Source organism: Lipotes vexillifer, unplaced genomic scaffold (assembly GCF_000442215.2).
Source record: "Lipotes vexillifer unplaced genomic scaffold, Lipotes_vexillifer_v1.1 scaffold394, whole genome shotgun sequence".
Lineage (NCBI taxonomy): Eukaryota > Metazoa > Chordata > Mammalia > Artiodactyla > Lipotidae > Lipotes > Lipotes vexillifer.
In genome coordinates this window covers 761,932-776,887 of record NW_006791731.1, presented here as the reverse complement: position 1 = coordinate 776,887, position 14,956 = coordinate 761,932, and the positions used below count along the sequence as shown (strand labels likewise).

Here is a 14,956-nt window from a genome sequence, read left to right as displayed (position 1 = left end):
ATCAGAGGACAGATCCCCCCTCCACCCCGTCACTCGGACACTGGCCTCCGATCCCTCCAACCCAAACCTGGACCCCATCTCCTCTACTCCTCGAGTCAGCAAGCAAGCCAGGCCATGAGGAACCACTGGCTGCTGCCCCTCCCCTCTGCGGCCTTCAGGGAAGGACCCAGACCCCGCACCTCGCACACTGGCTCTACCTCCAAGCTGTCTGAGCCAATAGCGCTCCCCGTCGCCTTACCCCACCCCAGCCCCAGCGCAGTCCCACCTCGGTCTCCGCAGTGAAGGCCTATAAATAGCCAGAGCCGCATCAGCGTGGGCCGCGAGAGCTCTGCTGCGGCAAGGCTGGGTGGGAGCCTGGGCTGCCCCTCCAGCGGCCCACCCTGCGCGGCACGCACACCGCACCGCGGAGCTGCCGAAGGGCACCCACACCCGCGCGTGCACGCCCCTCAGCTCCCGGGCCCCACAAGCGCTGCCGTGCAGGAGGTGAATGGGGCTCTGTCCCGGCGGGGCCGGGCTGGCGCGGGGGCACAATGTGGGCTCTGTGCCTCCGCCCCTAGGCTAAGGGCTGGGGAGGAGACGGCGGGCACCGAGCTGGGGGCCACCCTGCCCCGCCCCCTACAGCCCGTCCGCAAGGCGCCTCCGCTCCAGCACCCCACCGCCAGCCGCACCACCCCAGCCGCCTTTCCTGCCCACACCCCGGGCACCGCCCGTCCAGTTCCGCAGTCTCCGCGCGCGGAGGTGGCGTCCTCCCGAGGGAGGATGGGCAGCGACGCAGCCTCTGGTTCCGCGATGCCTGCGAAGCGAGAGCCCCTACCCCACCCCGCGGCTCCCGCCCGCCGCGCGCCTCTCTGTCCCGGCCCCGGTCTTACGTGCCCGGTGGCTCAGCTCCGCTGGGCTCGGCCAGTGCGGCCGGACGGCTGCTGCCGGGAGAGCTGCGCAGGCTGCGCGGGCGGGGCGAGTCCGGAGCCCCGCCCCGGCCGCGAACCGAGCGCCGCCCGTGCGGCCCCTGCGTCCGAGTGCGCGCGGGGCCTGAGCACGAGCGCGGCTTCTCCCGGGTACCGTCCCCCGCGCGCACCCCCACCGCCCGGCACGGCCCCCTCCCCGCGCGCAGAGGGCGGGGCGGTCGGCAAGGAGACGTCGTTAGGGGAGTGGAGCGTGCGTGACACTAAGGCGACGCGGGATCGCTCGGGTGCGCGCCGGGTCCGGCCTCTGCCGACTCTGCGCCCCGGCCCCCGCCCCTAGCCACCTCCCCAAACAGGTCGGACCCGAAGCTCGCAGGTACCCCCGCCTGGTTTCACGTACACATTTATTCAAACAACACGGTCGCGCTCGGGCGAGGGCCGGCCCCCCTCCTCCTGGGCTCTGCTGACCCCTGGTGGTTGGGCCGGCCCGGGGGTAGGGGGGGCGGGGAACCCTGCCCAAGCCCTCCTCGTCCGGCCGCCCCTATGGGCACCACTGCACGAGGCAGGGGCGCCCCCGGGGGCAGCTCGGGCGGGGGAGGGGGCGGTGGGGCTGTGCGGAGCGGGGAGCCTGGGGAGCAGGAGGCCAGCGGCTGGGCCGAGGGGGCGGGGCCTCTAGGGTTAGGTGGCTGGGGAGTTGCTCAAGAGCTCAGGGGCGTCTCCAGGGGGAGACCAGGACATGTGCTTGCAAGTGATGAGGTGAGTGGGCAGCGCCTGGGTGTCGTGAAAGATGACGAAGATGCTGGGCCGGGGGAGGCAGTCCACCGCGCTGTCGTAGCGCAGGAGCGCGTGGCCGGGGGGCCGCGGTGGTGGTGCCCGCAGCCCGCGGCGGCCCTGCCCATAGTCGCCGGTCAGCACCCGCGCCACGAACACCGCCTTGTGACCCTCGGAGTCGGGGGGCGAGTAGCGGTCCAGCACCGACAGGGAAGCGCGCTTGGCGAAGTACACGCCCTGTCCGTAGAGCGCGCCTGCGCGGGGAGGCGCGGGGGTCAGGGTGGTTACGGTGGGCAGAGACCGCGCCCCTTCAGGGACCCAGGCCTCACCGTTGCGGCCGCAAAAGCTGCGGTTGAAGCCGTGCGCGCAGATGTCCGGGACGGTGGCCACCGACGTGCCGTGGTACAGGACCTGCTCGGCCGGCCGCCGGTCACAGCACTGCTCCAGGCGCTCCCGGTGCAGTTCGTACTGCTGCTGCAGCAGCGGGTGCAGCACACGCTCCACCTGCGGGCGGCCTTGGTCAGAACCAGGCTATTGTATCCCCTGGGCCACAGGGCACAGGGCTGAGCCCGGAAATCGAGCCCTCTCCTGGAGGAGTTCAGGGCCTGGGGAGACCTCACAGCTCCTGTCACTCTCTGCCCAGTAGCAGACATTAGGCGGACGTTCGCCACCTCCACGGAGCCCCAGGTGGCATTGGAGGGCTTCCAGGGGGGTCTGCGGGTAGGCAACCCATCCACTCACCAGAACCCTGCACCCACAGCCAGGCCTCTGCAGAGAAAAGCTGAGCCCCCCACCTGCATTGCCCGCAGGACTTCACTCCCAACGCCATGAGATGCCCCGGACCTCTCAGTGATGGGAGACCAAGGTGACCAACCCAGTAGCCAACCGAAGAGGAGCCAACTCAGGGACCCAAAAAGTTTCTAAAGAAATTCTAACTAGTCACTTCAGAGGGATGCAAATGAATATTATATCCATGAAACAAGATGACCTACTGTGAAAAAGAAACAGTCTGAAAATTAGAGAGTTCTTACATTAAGAATGGAATTGCTGGGCTTCCCTGGTGGCGCACTGGTTGAGAGTCCACCTGCTGATGCAGGGGACGCGGGTTCGTGCCCCGGTCCGGGAAGATCCCACATGCCACGGAGTGGCTTGGCCCGTGAGCCATGGCGTCCGGAGCCTGTGCTCCGCAATGGGAGAGGCCACAACAGTGAGAGGCCTGCGTATCGCAAAAAAAAAAAAAAAAAAAAAAAAAAAAGAATGGAATCGCTGAACTGCATCCAGTGGGTGTGGATAATAATATGATGAAGATGGAGTTCAGGAAGTGACTCAGTGCAGAGCTAAAGAAAAGAGTTGGGAACTGTGAGAGAACAGATGAGGGAGTGGGGAGGAGCTCTATGATCTGAGTCATAGGAGCTCCATAAGAAGACACCCAACAGGTGATGGGAGCAAGTGAGGACTTAACGGAAGACAGTTTGCCTGAGCTGAAGGGAGCATCTTCAGATGGAAAGGATCTTGCCATAAAATGCCAAAGACAATGTGGAAAGGCACCTACCTGCTGGGAAAACTTCAACCTTCAAAGTGAAAGAAGTCTACAAGCGTCCAGATGCACGCGTGCACACACACACACACACCCCAAAGTCGACATATAGACATGGAAAAAAACCTCACGTTTTCATATTGGGGTCCTCACCAGCAAGACTGGATGCTAAGAGACCATAGAAGGATTTTTTTCTTGCCTTTCCAAGAACAAGAAATTTTAAGGAGGAAACAAAAAGTTAAGTCTCTCAAAAGATCTGAAGGAAAACATATTTTGATCTTGAACCCTATATCCAGCCAAACTATTAATGGTGAGGACAAAATAAGGACAGATTAAGGTATGCAAGAACCAGCTGTGCTTAAGTTAACAGAAATGTCTTAATAAACACATAGCATCTTTTGTTTGAAAAAAATACCAATATCAAACTATAGTTGCAAATTACTTCTAATTGCAAAAGGCAAAATACATTTAAAAGTCCAAAATGTTGACTACTCACTCAAGGAGATACTTTCACTACACAGAAAAGGAATCTATGCAAGAAGGTGACAGGGTCACCAAGAGTAAGCCAGCAGCCAAGCACCACAGAGAAAAACGAAGAAAGTAAACAAAATCAAGAGACATTAGTTGGGCTTCCCTGGTGGCACAGTGGTTAAGAATCTGCCTGCCAGTGCAGGGGACACGGGTTCAAGCCCTGGTCCGGGAAGATCCCACATACCGCGGAGCAACTAAGCCCATGCGCCACAGCTACTGAGCCTACGCTCTAGAGCCTGTGAGCCACAACTACTGAAGCCCACATGCCACAACTACTGAAGCCTGCAGGCCTAGAGCCTGTGCTCCGCAACAAGAGAAGCCACCGTGATGAAAAGCCCATGCACTGCAACGAAGAGTAGCCCCAGCTCGCTGCAACTAGAGAAAGCCCACGCGCACAGCAACGAAGACCCAACGCAGCCTATAAAATAAATAAATAAAATAAGTCTATTATAAAAATAAAAGAGCCATTAGTCCCTGAATCCTAGAATATTCTCTTTCATGCAACATGGTTTAAATAACTAGGTTTTTCATTTCCCCCTTTCCTCTCTGGTCCAGTGGTAAATATTTTTTCATTGTCATTATATATCGATCAACCTATGGCCCAAGTATGGAGCTTCATGCTTGGAATAGAAGCATGCCATGCAGAATAGAAGATGACGTTTGTCAACCTTGCCAACTTAAAAATAACGTCACTGGCCAAACTGTGAGATGGAAGAGGGAGGAGGAGGTGAAAGGGGGGAAGGGAAGCCCATTCTCCTGATCTTCCGTGCAGGGAGGCAAGAAACAGTCTCTAAAATCGTTAAGTGGAAAAAAGACTCAAGTGTACCACGTAAAGTCACAAAGGTCCTGCTAGAAGAATCAAGCGCACGTGACTAACAGAGCCTCGGGAGGAGCACGGGGCATGAGAGCAGGGCGTCCTCCTCTCTCCAAGTGCAGAAGTGACAGCTGCTAAGTCCACCCAGAGTTACAGTGGTCATCCCCAGGAAAGCGGTGGTGGTGCTGCTGGTGGCAGACCAGGCCCGGTCTGGGAAAGGCGTGAGGGTCTGCGTATCTGAACAGATCCGGGGTGCCATTGCTGCTCACCGCCCCCTGCCCCCAGGCCCACCCACCCACAAGTTGGTGCGTCAAGAGGGCCACCTGGCTTCCCCCGCACCGTGAGCCCAGCTCTCCACCGCCCCGGGATTCCTTCCCCTGAGCTGGAAGCACTCAGCCCTGCACTCTCTTCCAGCTCCTCTCTGCCCCCTCGCTTCCGCAGCCCGCTCATTGCAGCCGGGCCCAGCTCTCACCTCCCAGCCGCTGTCCACCCCTGCCTGGCGCACAGCCCCTCCTCAGTCCTTCCTCTGGCCCTCGCTGCCTCCAGCACCCCACCTCCGAGCCCCTCCTTCTCAGCCTCTGCTTCCCACCTGCCTGGGTGGCCAGGGCTCACTGGGGCTCCCAGAGCTTCATTCAGGTCCCCCACCCGTGGTGCCCAGCCCTTTCCGCAACCCAACCGTGCTCAGAGTTGCCACGTTCAACAAGTGAAAATGTAGGAGGAGGCTGCCTCGCTGCAGCCAGCCCTCTTCCTGCTGGAGCAGACCCCTTGGGAGGCAGACGGGCCCCAGAACAGCACCCGGAACAACTGGTGGAATGAGTCATCCTCACAGTAGCCACGAGATGGCATCACCACCCCGTGTTCTAGAGGAAGAAACTGTGGCCGGCATCGGGCTGTAACCGGCGAAGTGGGGACCCCACTTCAAGTGCTTGGGACCCCCTAAGCTCTACAGCCTTCTGTCTCCCTGGCTGCACATTCGTGAACACCCTTCGGGCAGGGAACAGGGCTGCGGAGCCCTGGTGCTCCCCTGCCCCCAACAGCTTTCAGCCTGCTGGGCAGCTTCTGGCCAGCCGATCCTGACGTAGGCAAGAGTGATAGCCCACGGGCTCTGCAAGGCAAAGATGGTGCCAGGAGCCCAGGAGGCCAGAGGCTGGCAAGGCAGGGCGTGGACTCACCTGGACAACACGGATCCTGCCGTGGGCAGCGTCCAGTGTGTCGTAGAAGGCCTGCACTACCGTATGGAACTCAGTGCTGCTCCTGGCCACACACTCCAGCCTGCCCAAGGGCTCCCTCGGCCTCTGCTGTGGCACTGACACACAGGGAGAAAGGGGGTGCAGGCCATGCCTGGGGCACCGGTCCACCCTGCCCTCCCCCGTGCGGGCTGCAGACTCACGAGCGGGGCCCGAAGCCGCCAAGGCAAAGGCCAAGCTCTGATCCCGGGGGCCAGCCCACAGCGCTGCTAAGTGGCGGGCCGCACGGGTGGGCTGGGTCCCAAAGCCACGGAGGACGGTGCGGTCACCACGAAGGGCAACGCTCACGCCGTGGCGCCGCTCCAGGTGGGTGCACAGCTCCACGGGCAGCACGCAGCCCTGGGGCCCCACCGTCTCCTCCCGGAGGTGCACCTCCAAGGCCGCCTCTAGGGCCCGGCCCAGCTCATCCATATCCTGCTCAAAGGCCGCGTGCACCTCCAGCTGGGCGCAGCCATCAGGCCCCCCACCCCGGGGCTCCGGTTCTGCCTCCAGCAGGGAGAGGGCCAGGGCCCGCTGCAGCGCCACAGCCTCCTCCCACTCGGCCACCTGGCCTTGTGGCTCCAGTGAGCGGCAGAGAGCCAGCTGCAGCTCGGCCTCCTCCTGCAGCCGCCCAGGCGCCCTGGTGCTGGGCTCCACGGGCCCCTCCCCAGCCCTGGGAGTCTTCTCTTCATCCGGCTGCCCCTCGGGCTCCTCCTCCCCCCGCTCCAGTGGCAGCCAGTCTTCCCCGTCCAGGCCCTCCAGGGCGGCCAGCAGCTCTCGGACCTCCTCTGGGGACAGAGAGAGGCACCGGGTCAGGGGTCAAGTCCAGCCAGGATGGGGCTGAAGGAGAGGACTAGTCAGGGGCCGGGTGGGAGATGGAGACAGGGTTAGAGGGTATACGGTCATAGGGCAGAGCAGCAGAGGGTGAGGTCAAGAAAGGGCCGCAGGATGTGCCAGGGTCCCCAGGGAGCCCTACCTAGGTTCACATTCTCCTGGTCACCGTCTGTATTGTCTGGAGGCCACAGGGTGTGGGAGTGGCCAGGGAGCGCCTGTAGGGCCTCAGTGGGGTCCACCTGTTGGGAAAGAATGCCAGTACCCCCCAGACACATACCCCTCCCAGGCCTCTGAGCAAGGGTGGAGGAGGTTCGGGGGTGCTGAGGAGTGAAAAAGGGGAGGGAGGGGAGGGGGAGGGGAGGGGAGGGGGAGGAAGAAGAAGAAGAAAGAAGAAGAAGAAGAACTGTTTTAGCTCTTGGAAAAATATAATAGTGAATTGGCATCTCAAGTTTAGTGATTAGGCATCTCATGCATATTTGACTGTGCCATCAAATTTATTCTATACTGGAACCTGGCGCTGCCTGGGTGCTTCAGGCTCAGCACATGACAGCTAACGCTGCCCAGCAGACTTTGCAGAAACTCCTCGGCTGCCTGGCATGGGGCCAGGGCTCCGCAGAGCTGCAGGACCACGGGGCGGGGTTAGGAGGAGCAGTTGGCACGTTTGGGGCACAGGAGAGGCACCCAGAGCCCCCAGTAATAGAGGTGAGGAATCCTCAGGGGTCGCTTACCCGAAATCCAGTCATATCTGATCCCTCGAGTGGGAAGAGGGCGACGTCTCCCAGGCCAGCAAGAAGGTCCTCGTGATAGAGTTGAATGAAGCGCATTGCTCCCAGCTCCATCGGCAGCACTGTCTCCACCAGGCCCTCCTGCCCTGGTGACCCCACAGGGCCCAGGCTCATTGACACCACCTGCTCCAGAGACTCCATGGCAATCTCCACTGGGCCTGGAGACCCCATAGGCCCCGGGCTCACCAGCCCCTCCTGTTCTGAAGGCCCCACAGGCCCGGAGCTAACTGGCCTGCCCTGTCCCAGAGAGGACCTGTCCCAGAGAGGCCCTCTCCTCAGCGAGGCTCCTGTTTGCCTCGGTGCCTCCTCAGAGCCCAATGTCACATGCCCTGCACAATTCTGTGCCGTTGCTGGCCCTTCAGCCTCCAGGAGAGCATGCTCGGGGGCCCCAGGCCCCAACTCGGCCAAGCGGTTCGCTCCACTCGTGTGCTCGCTGAGCTCCTCGGGCTCCAGGACATCGTAATGGGGGACAAGGCTCAGCTCTGAACCCTGCAGCTGGTGGGCCCGCTGCAGCACCCGTTCGGCCACTTGGAGGAAGGGAAAGGACAGAAGTCGTCAGGGCTCCAAGGTATAGGGAGGGTGGGCCACCCTGTCCAGCCCCACTCACCCTGCCACTGCTGGAAGGAAGCGATGGTGCCCAGGTGCCCTGGCAGGCTGCGCACACTCTCCAGGGGCCCCCCGCCACTGCGGCGCTCATTCTCCAGGTACAGCTCCAGCAGCAGCAGGTCAGCAGGGGGGTTGCCCCCCACGACACGCACCGCCCGGGCCTGAGGCACCCAGGCCAGGGAGACCTCAGCCCCCTCCAGGCTCAGGGCCTGGGCGTGCTCCTCCAGGACACGGGCTTCTGTGGGGAGGGTGCAAGTCAGCTCGGGGCATCTCCCCTGAAAGGCACGTCTGCCCCAATCCCACCTCTCACCTGCCTCTGAAAGGGGCCTGGGCAGCTGCACCAGGGCCCGGTCTGGTCGGGGACTGGCCAGAGCACGGCACGGCTGCACTGGCTGCCCTGCGGCACAAAGCAGGGCTTGGACATACTGCTCCAGGCGCTGGGGTCCCGTGCCAGCAGACAGTCCTTGGAGTAGTAGGCGCGAAGGGGCGCGTGGTGGGGCTGCCCGCAGGCTCAGCCGAGCGCCGTGCAGAGTGTGCTCCTCCTGGGCCAAGACCCTTGCTGCATCTGCAGGCAGGGGGAGGAGGTGTCAGGGCCAGCGCCGATGGGGGCCCAGGCTGCCCCTTTGCATGGGTCCACTCACCTGCAGCCTCCTGGAAGGTGAGGATGCCCCCGCGGCCAAGTCTCTGCCAACTCGACACAGGTCCACCCCCAGAGGTTCGACGGTTCTCGAAATAGAGTGTGAGCAGCTCGTCTGGGACGTCGGGGGGCAGGCCTCTGAGTTCCACGGCTGCCCCCAGCCCCGCCTCTTCCTCACCCACCATCACAGCCTGGGCCGAAGGAGCAGCCCACAGCCCCGCCTCACCCCTCGCAGGCCCCTGAGCAGCGTTCCCTGGCACCCCCCTCACTGTGGGGCTGGCCCACATCCCGCACTCACTCTCCCCCAGCTGCCTGGGCCGCCGCAGCCTAGGCTTTCAGCCCGACTCCTTCCCCTTTGCCCTAAAGCCAAAGGGCTGGGACAAGAAAACAAAAGTGAAACCGTCGGAGGGAGGGAGGGCCCCACAGTGCCGGGAGAGCGGCTGCCTCTCGGGTGATTCCCTTCTCAGGCCCCTCCTGCAGAACCTTCCAGCCCCGCCCCCAGCTCCTCAGCCCTCTGCCCAGCCCACCCGCCCCGCCCCACCTGTCTGACCTCAGCCCAGTGGCTGGCAGGGTGGGGGGCATGTAGGCTCGCGGTCCTCCACTCCCATGGGCCCGGCCCTGTGAACCTCAGTATGGCCAGTCGCCCTCCCTGGTAAATCCACACGGGGGGCTCGAATCATCGCCCTCCACGCAAGACCTCAAGCCTCCGTGTTACCCTCCCCCACTGCACGAGCACCTTGAGGCTCTGGCAGGCCTGGCTAAGGCTGGCTTTCAACTCTCCCCAGCAAGCTGGGCGACGGCACCCGCACTCACCCTTAAACAACACACAGGGGACCGACCTCCCACCCCGCGAGGGTGGGTCGGCAGCTCCCACTCCTGATCTACGAGAGCCTCCTCCCCGCCTCCCCAGCCTACGCTGTCCTCGGAGGTGGCGGCGGCACCAAGGCTGACCCCAGAAGGGGCTGATGCTGTGCTCACGGGCCTTGCTGCAGCACATCCCCGTGACAGAGGGGACGTGGAGCCTCCTGCTCCGCTGCACCTTTACAATTCACAATCCCTCTTGCTGCCGCCGAGTACCCGCGTGCCTGTGCTCCATTGGCTTCCACTCTCCCGAGAGCTGTGCCCCCCGCTGCTCTCAGTCTCGCACGTCCCACTCATCCCTCAGCCCCCAAAACCCAGCCTCCGGCCCTGCTACTTCTCCAAGGAATTGAGGACCTGTCCAGTCCGTGTCCCGAGCGGCACACCCAGCACCCTGATCTGAGCCTCCATCATCTCTTGCCTGGATCACTACTCTGACCTCTTAACTGATCTCTCTCTGCCACTCCTGCCCACTCGCACTGTCCCTCCTCAACAGAGGGCAGCGGTGAGCCTTATAAGTGGCACCAACAGCTGCTACAGCTGGGTCCACAGTAAAGCCAAAGTCCTTTGGAGGACCTGCCAGGCTGGACTGACCAGGCCCCAGTCCCTTCTGCCGCATCCCCCCTGCATCCCCCATCCTCCGTCATCCAGTGCAGCGGATGCCCTCCCCGATGCCCTTGCACTGGCCCGTCCCTCTTCTCAGACCAGCCTCTCCTACAGAGCCACCTGGCCACCCCTCCCCCTGATTCACCTTACCAGGTTCTTGGTGGCAGATTCAAGTTGAACCTAAAATTCTTCAAGGAACTGTGACTTGCATGGGCCCCTCCTAGGGCCCTGGCCTCAACCTCACATTTGTCATTTTTAATTATTTTTCTTAAAAAAGACCCCTCAAATTGTATGAGCTTATAGTTCTACAAAACCTGAAGTCATCCCTACCTGCTCTATATTTTCTCCTCTCATGGAACTCATCATCTTCTAACATACTGGATAATTTACTTATTACACCAATCCCTGCTACCACAGGCAGCAGTGTGCTGGAGCAACTCACATCATGACTACATTGTTCAATTTTCAGGAGTCTTTGTGAATCAGTTGTTAAACTGGTGGTCGCTTGAAGTCAGCCACGATGGGGTATTTATATGAAGGACAAGTGCAAAGGTACAGATCAGGGTTTCCCCTCCCTGGGGCCCGCCGTTCAACGATGAACCAGCACACCAGCTGCACAGGACAGAGCCTCTTCCCAATCACTGCTGGGCCTGGGAGAGGCCACTGTCCAAAAGGCCGGAAAGTACAGTAAGATTCCTAGGCCCCAGGTGGACAGGCACTCCTGCAGAGGGCTCCAGGAGACCTCGTGGCAGGGATGTCCCTGGAGGTGGCAGGCAGCACTTCCTCAGGACCGCTGAAGCCGAGGGAATTTAACTGGGCCTCCAGTCCTGGGGCATCTCTAAGCCTCAGCCCCTTAGCAGCGAAACAGGGCTAAGAATGCCACCCTTACAGCTTGTGGTACTGTGATGAAGACAAGTAAGGATAACTGGTCCAGTAGGGGCCTGGACTAGTTTCCTGGAGAGGACAAAGCATTTAAACAATTAGGCCTCTTGATTTGGAATAGACTTGGATGAAAGGGGAAGCGGAGTTTTAAGGCCAAGGAGGGATGGAGAGTGCTTGTCAGACTTAGCAAATCCCAGATTTAGGAATACATTTCTCAAAATTCCCTGACCCAAATTGGAGAGGCTAGGTCTCAGCCTCCAGAGGTCTACAGCCCTCACGGCCCACGGCCACCCCTCGGCAGACAGGACAGGACGCGGGTCTCTGGCCTGGGGCTCGGAAAGAAGCCAGCAGGGAAACCCAGTCGGGTAGGGTCCATCCGGGAGAAGCCCCCGCGTTCCCCACGGAGCCCAGCCCACGGCCCCGCCCCCGCGCCGCCGGCCCCGCCCCGTCACAAGGCCCCGCTGCGTCTCCCGAGCCGCAGGCGCAGGCCCAGCCCAGCCGGCCGCGGAGCGGGTGCGGGTGCGGGCGCGGGCACAGCGGCCGTCGACCGCGCGGCCGCGCAGCGGACACCGGGCGCACAGGCCTGAGGCGACTCGCGCGACTGGTGAGTCCCCGGCCCTAGCCCAGCAGCGTGTCTACTCGCTCAGCCGGCCAGCCACTGCCGCCCCCGCGCGGGCCCTGCGCAGCAGACAGGCGTTGCGGTGGGTCAGTCGGTTGGTCCCGCCGGGCGCGCGGCCAGCGGTGGCCGGGGGGCGGTGGCGGCGGGGCCGGGGAGCCGGAGGGCCCAGGGCGAGCGGGGGCGGCGCACTGCGGCTACAGCCGGACGGGCGGTCCGAGCGCTCCCCGAACGGGCAGGAGGGCCCAGCCCGCCCTCGGTGCGGGTTCCGTGGCCGCCGCCACCACCCGCCTCGCCCCCACGTCCGCTTTGTTCCCCCGCACGCCCTCTGGTCGCTTCCATCCCCCACCCCCCATCCCCCCGCAACCCGCTGTTCCTGGCGTACCCCGCTGGCAGGCACCCCGGCAGCCGATCCAGGCCTGCTGCCCCCACCCCGGGAGCGAGGGACGCTAGGGCCCTGCTCTTGGAGGCGGGGGTGGGGTGGGGGGCGGTCAGGTTCTGGCTGGTCACAGATGGCGTGGGGATTTCCTGGGATAGAAATAGCCGCTGGCTCTGGCCCCTTAAAGCTGCTTACGGGGCGGGATGTGAAGGGGAGGGTCCGGGCACACCCCCGCACCTCCCCGACCGCGCCCCCAGCCCCGACCCGCGCTGAGCTCTGACCCGGAGAGGCCAGCAGCGGTGAGACGGCCCCTCCAGTTGCTTGCAAGAAACAGCAGAAGCCCAAAATCCTGAGGCTGCCAAAGTCATCCCCTCGTCCATCCCCCCCTCCATCTTTGGGGTCGGCCTGTAGCGGCCCCTCCTGAAGCCACACGCCCAGCCACCCGATACCCACCCGCCTCTCCTGGCCCCCCAGCTCGGGCTCCGGACAGCCCTGGGGCAAAGGTCACGAAACCCCTTCCTTCCGTCCCATTTCCCGGTAGCAGGTGGAGAGGCCCCTGGCTGATTCCTGTCACCTCAGTGCTAACCGTTCTCTCTCTGTCCTCTAGGGGGAGACCACAGAACCTGAGGCCATGTCCCATGAAAAGAGTTTCTTGGTGTCCGGGGACAGCTATCCTCCCCCCAACCCTGGATATCCTGGGGGGCCCCAGCCCTCCTTGCCTCCCTACCCAGGGGCCCCTTACCCACAGCCCCCGTTCCAGCCTTCCCCCTATGGCCAGCCAGGGTATCCCCAGGGCCCCAGCTCCTACCCCCAGGGGGGCTACCCTCAGGGTCCTTACCCCCCAGGAGGCTACCCCCAGGGCCCCTACCCCCCAGGAGGCTACCCTCAGGGCCCCTACCCCCAAGGGGGCTACCCTCAGGGGCCATATCCACAGAGCCCCTTTCCCCCCAACCCCTATGGACAACCACAGGCCTTCCCGGCACAGGATTCTGGCAGTGAGTAGTGGGGCAGGGGCAGGGGAGGGCAGGGGCTCCTGGCACCAGTGAGGGGTGCTGACCCAGCCCGTCGTGCTCCTCAGCACCTCAGCATGGGAACTATCACGAGGAGGGTCCCCCATCTTACTACGACAACCAGGACTTCCCTGCCACCAACTGGGATGACAAGAGCATCCGGCAGGCCTTCATCCGGAAGGTGGGCCACAGGGGCTGGGGAGGGCGTGGGCAGCTGTGCTGGCCGGAGCTCTGAGCCGCCTCCCTCTCCAGGTGTTTCTGGTGCTGACCCTGCAGCTGTCTGTGACTCTGTCCACCGTGGCCGTGTTCACGTTCGTCGGCGAGGTGAAGGGCTTTGTCCGGGAGAACGTCTGGACCTACTACGTCTCCTACGCCGTCTTCTTCATCTCCCTCATTGTCCTCAGCTGCTGTGGGGACTTCCGGCGAAAGCACCCCTGGAACCTCGTTGCACTGGTAACCCCCAGACCCTGAGGCCTTCACACCCCGTGACTCACGCTTTGGAGCGACAGAGGGGGCCGGGGGTGGGGGTGGGGCAGCGGCCGCACACGCTCAAGGCTCCGTCTCCCCGCAGTCGGTCCTGACCGTCAGCCTGTCCTACATGGTGGGCATGATCGCCAGCTTCTACGATACTGAGGCGGTCATCATGGCCGTAGGCATCACCACGACCGTCTGCTTCACGGTGGTCATCTTCTCCATGCAGGTAAGGGGCCCCCCGAGGCAGGGCCGCTGGCCCTGAGGGCCCAGGGCCCTTCCAGGGCTGCGGCACCCAGGCCCCGTGTGCCCCTGTGCCCTCAGACGCGCTACGACTTCACGTCGTGCGTGGGCGTGCTGCTGGTGAGCATGGCGGTGCTCCTCGTCTTCGCCATCCTCTGCATCTTTGTCCGCAACCGCATCCTGGAGATCGTGTACGCCTCGCTCGGCGCTCTGCTCTTCACCTGCGTGAGTGATGGGGGTGGGCGGCGTGGGCGGATGCTGGGCGGGGCGGGATGTCTTTCAACATGACCGTGCTGCCACCCCCAGTTCCTGGCAGTGGACACCCAGCTGCTGCTGGGGAACAAGCAGCTGTCCCTGAGCCCTGAGGAGTATGTGTTTGCCGCGCTGAACCTGTACACGGACATCATCAACATCTTCCTGTATATCCTTACCATCATTGGCCGTGCCAAGGAGTAGCCCGAGCCCCTGGCACATGCGGGGCCCCACTCAGGTGGCATGGCTGGCCTGGACCCTGCTCCCAGCGTGGCAGTTCCTCTGTACCTCCCCTCTCTCATCCCCGCGCGCAGCCTGGGACAGAGGGAGCCCCTCCCCAGCCCTCCTGTGTGTACACTGCAGACACTTCTGTTCGGACCCGCTGTGGCCAGCATGGCCCCTTCTAGCCCTCCCGCCCTGCCAGAGGGCAGTGGGGCCGGGTTTCCGTGCCACCTCTTGCCCACTCAGTGTTGCATGAGCTCTGTCTGCCAGCCCACCCCAGGTCTGGGGGCAACACCAGGTCCCAGGGGAGAGGGATGGAGCCAAGAGGTGAGGGTGCACGTCCCCCCTCCTGTCCCAGCTCCCCCGCCTGCCATAAAGTGTCCCTTTCCCTTCCCCAGCCCCACATTAGAGTGCTGCCCTCTGGGGGACCTGTGGGGTGTGAGGGTCTCGTCCCTGTGCTGAGCTCTGAGGGCAGAGAGGACGGGTATGTTTCAGGGGAGGAAGGACGCCTTCCTCTCATTCTGCTGTCTTTAAACAATAAATGGGACCTTCCGCGCTCTGTGTTCCCTTCATCACTCTCGTCACTGCCACTTTCTCCACGAGGTGGGGAGGGGTCCAGGCACTGCCAGCGTGAGGCAGCGAGCAGGACAGGTGTGGACGCCGGGGCTTGGCTCAGGGTGGAGGTCGTGGAGGTTAACGACAGCAGCTAATCTTTCTCTCCCGGTGCTTCCACCTCCGTTTTTGCAATCTTCCTGGCCACGTCATGAGCTGTAT

General features: G+C 62.9%; 2 protein-coding genes across 2 annotated transcripts; one reads left to right on the top strand and one right to left on the bottom strand.

Moving 5' to 3' along the window:
• Positions 1-1,580: 1,580 nt before the first annotated feature.
• Positions 1,581-8,828, bottom strand: PARP10 (poly(ADP-ribose) polymerase family member 10). Its single transcript, XM_007464607.1, has 10 exons — positions 8,648-8,828; positions 8,317-8,571; positions 8,008-8,244; positions 7,344-7,927; positions 7,097-7,233; positions 6,758-6,894; positions 5,946-6,569; positions 5,728-5,861; positions 2,003-2,177; positions 1,581-1,927 (listed from the first exon to the last, which is right to left on the bottom strand). The coding sequence occupies exons 1-10, from the start codon at positions 8,826-8,828 to the stop codon at positions 1,581-1,583; spliced, it is 2,811 nt and encodes a 936-aa protein (XP_007464669.1).
• Positions 8,829-12,597: 3,769 nt separating this feature from the next.
• Positions 12,598-14,743, top strand: GRINA (glutamate ionotropic receptor NMDA type subunit associated protein 1). The gene is made up of 6 exons (XM_007464555.1): positions 12,598-12,979; positions 13,063-13,175; positions 13,247-13,447; positions 13,566-13,694; positions 13,790-13,933; positions 14,015-14,743. The coding sequence occupies exons 1-6, from the start codon at positions 12,616-12,618 to the stop codon at positions 14,162-14,164; spliced, it is 1,101 nt and encodes a 366-aa protein (XP_007464617.1). The 5' UTR covers positions 12,598-12,615; the 3' UTR covers positions 14,165-14,743.
• The last annotated feature ends 213 nt before the right edge of the window (positions 14,744-14,956 follow it).

What these genes read in the sequence shown, in the direction of transcription:
- GRINA (XM_007464555.1), top strand. Translation starts at nt 12,616, where the DNA reads ATGTCCCATGAAAAGAGTTTCTTGGTGTCCGGGGACAGCTATCCTCCC. An exon ending in CCCGGCACAGGATTCTGGCA is followed by an intron (nt 12,980 to 13,062) that starts GTGAGTAGTGGG and finishes CGTGCTCCTCAG; the next exon opens with CACCTCAGCATGGGAACTAT. An exon ending in TGGTCATCTTCTCCATGCAG is followed by an intron (nt 13,695 to 13,789) that starts GTAAGGGGCCCC and finishes CTGTGCCCTCAG; the next exon opens with ACGCGCTACGACTTCACGTC.
- PARP10 (XM_007464607.1), bottom strand. Translation starts at nt 8,828, where the DNA reads ATGGTGGGTGAGGAAGAGGCGGGGCTGGGGGCAGCCGTGGAACTCAGA. An exon ending in CCAGGAGAATGTGAACCTAG is followed by an intron (nt 6,570 to 6,757) that starts GTAGGGCTCCCT and finishes CTCTGTCCCCAG; the next exon opens with AGGAGGTCCGAGAGCTGCTG. An exon ending in GCAGGATCCGTGTTGTCCAG is followed by an intron (nt 2,178 to 5,727) that starts GTGAGTCCACGC and finishes GGCCGCCCGCAG; the next exon opens with GTGGAGCGTGTGCTGCACCC.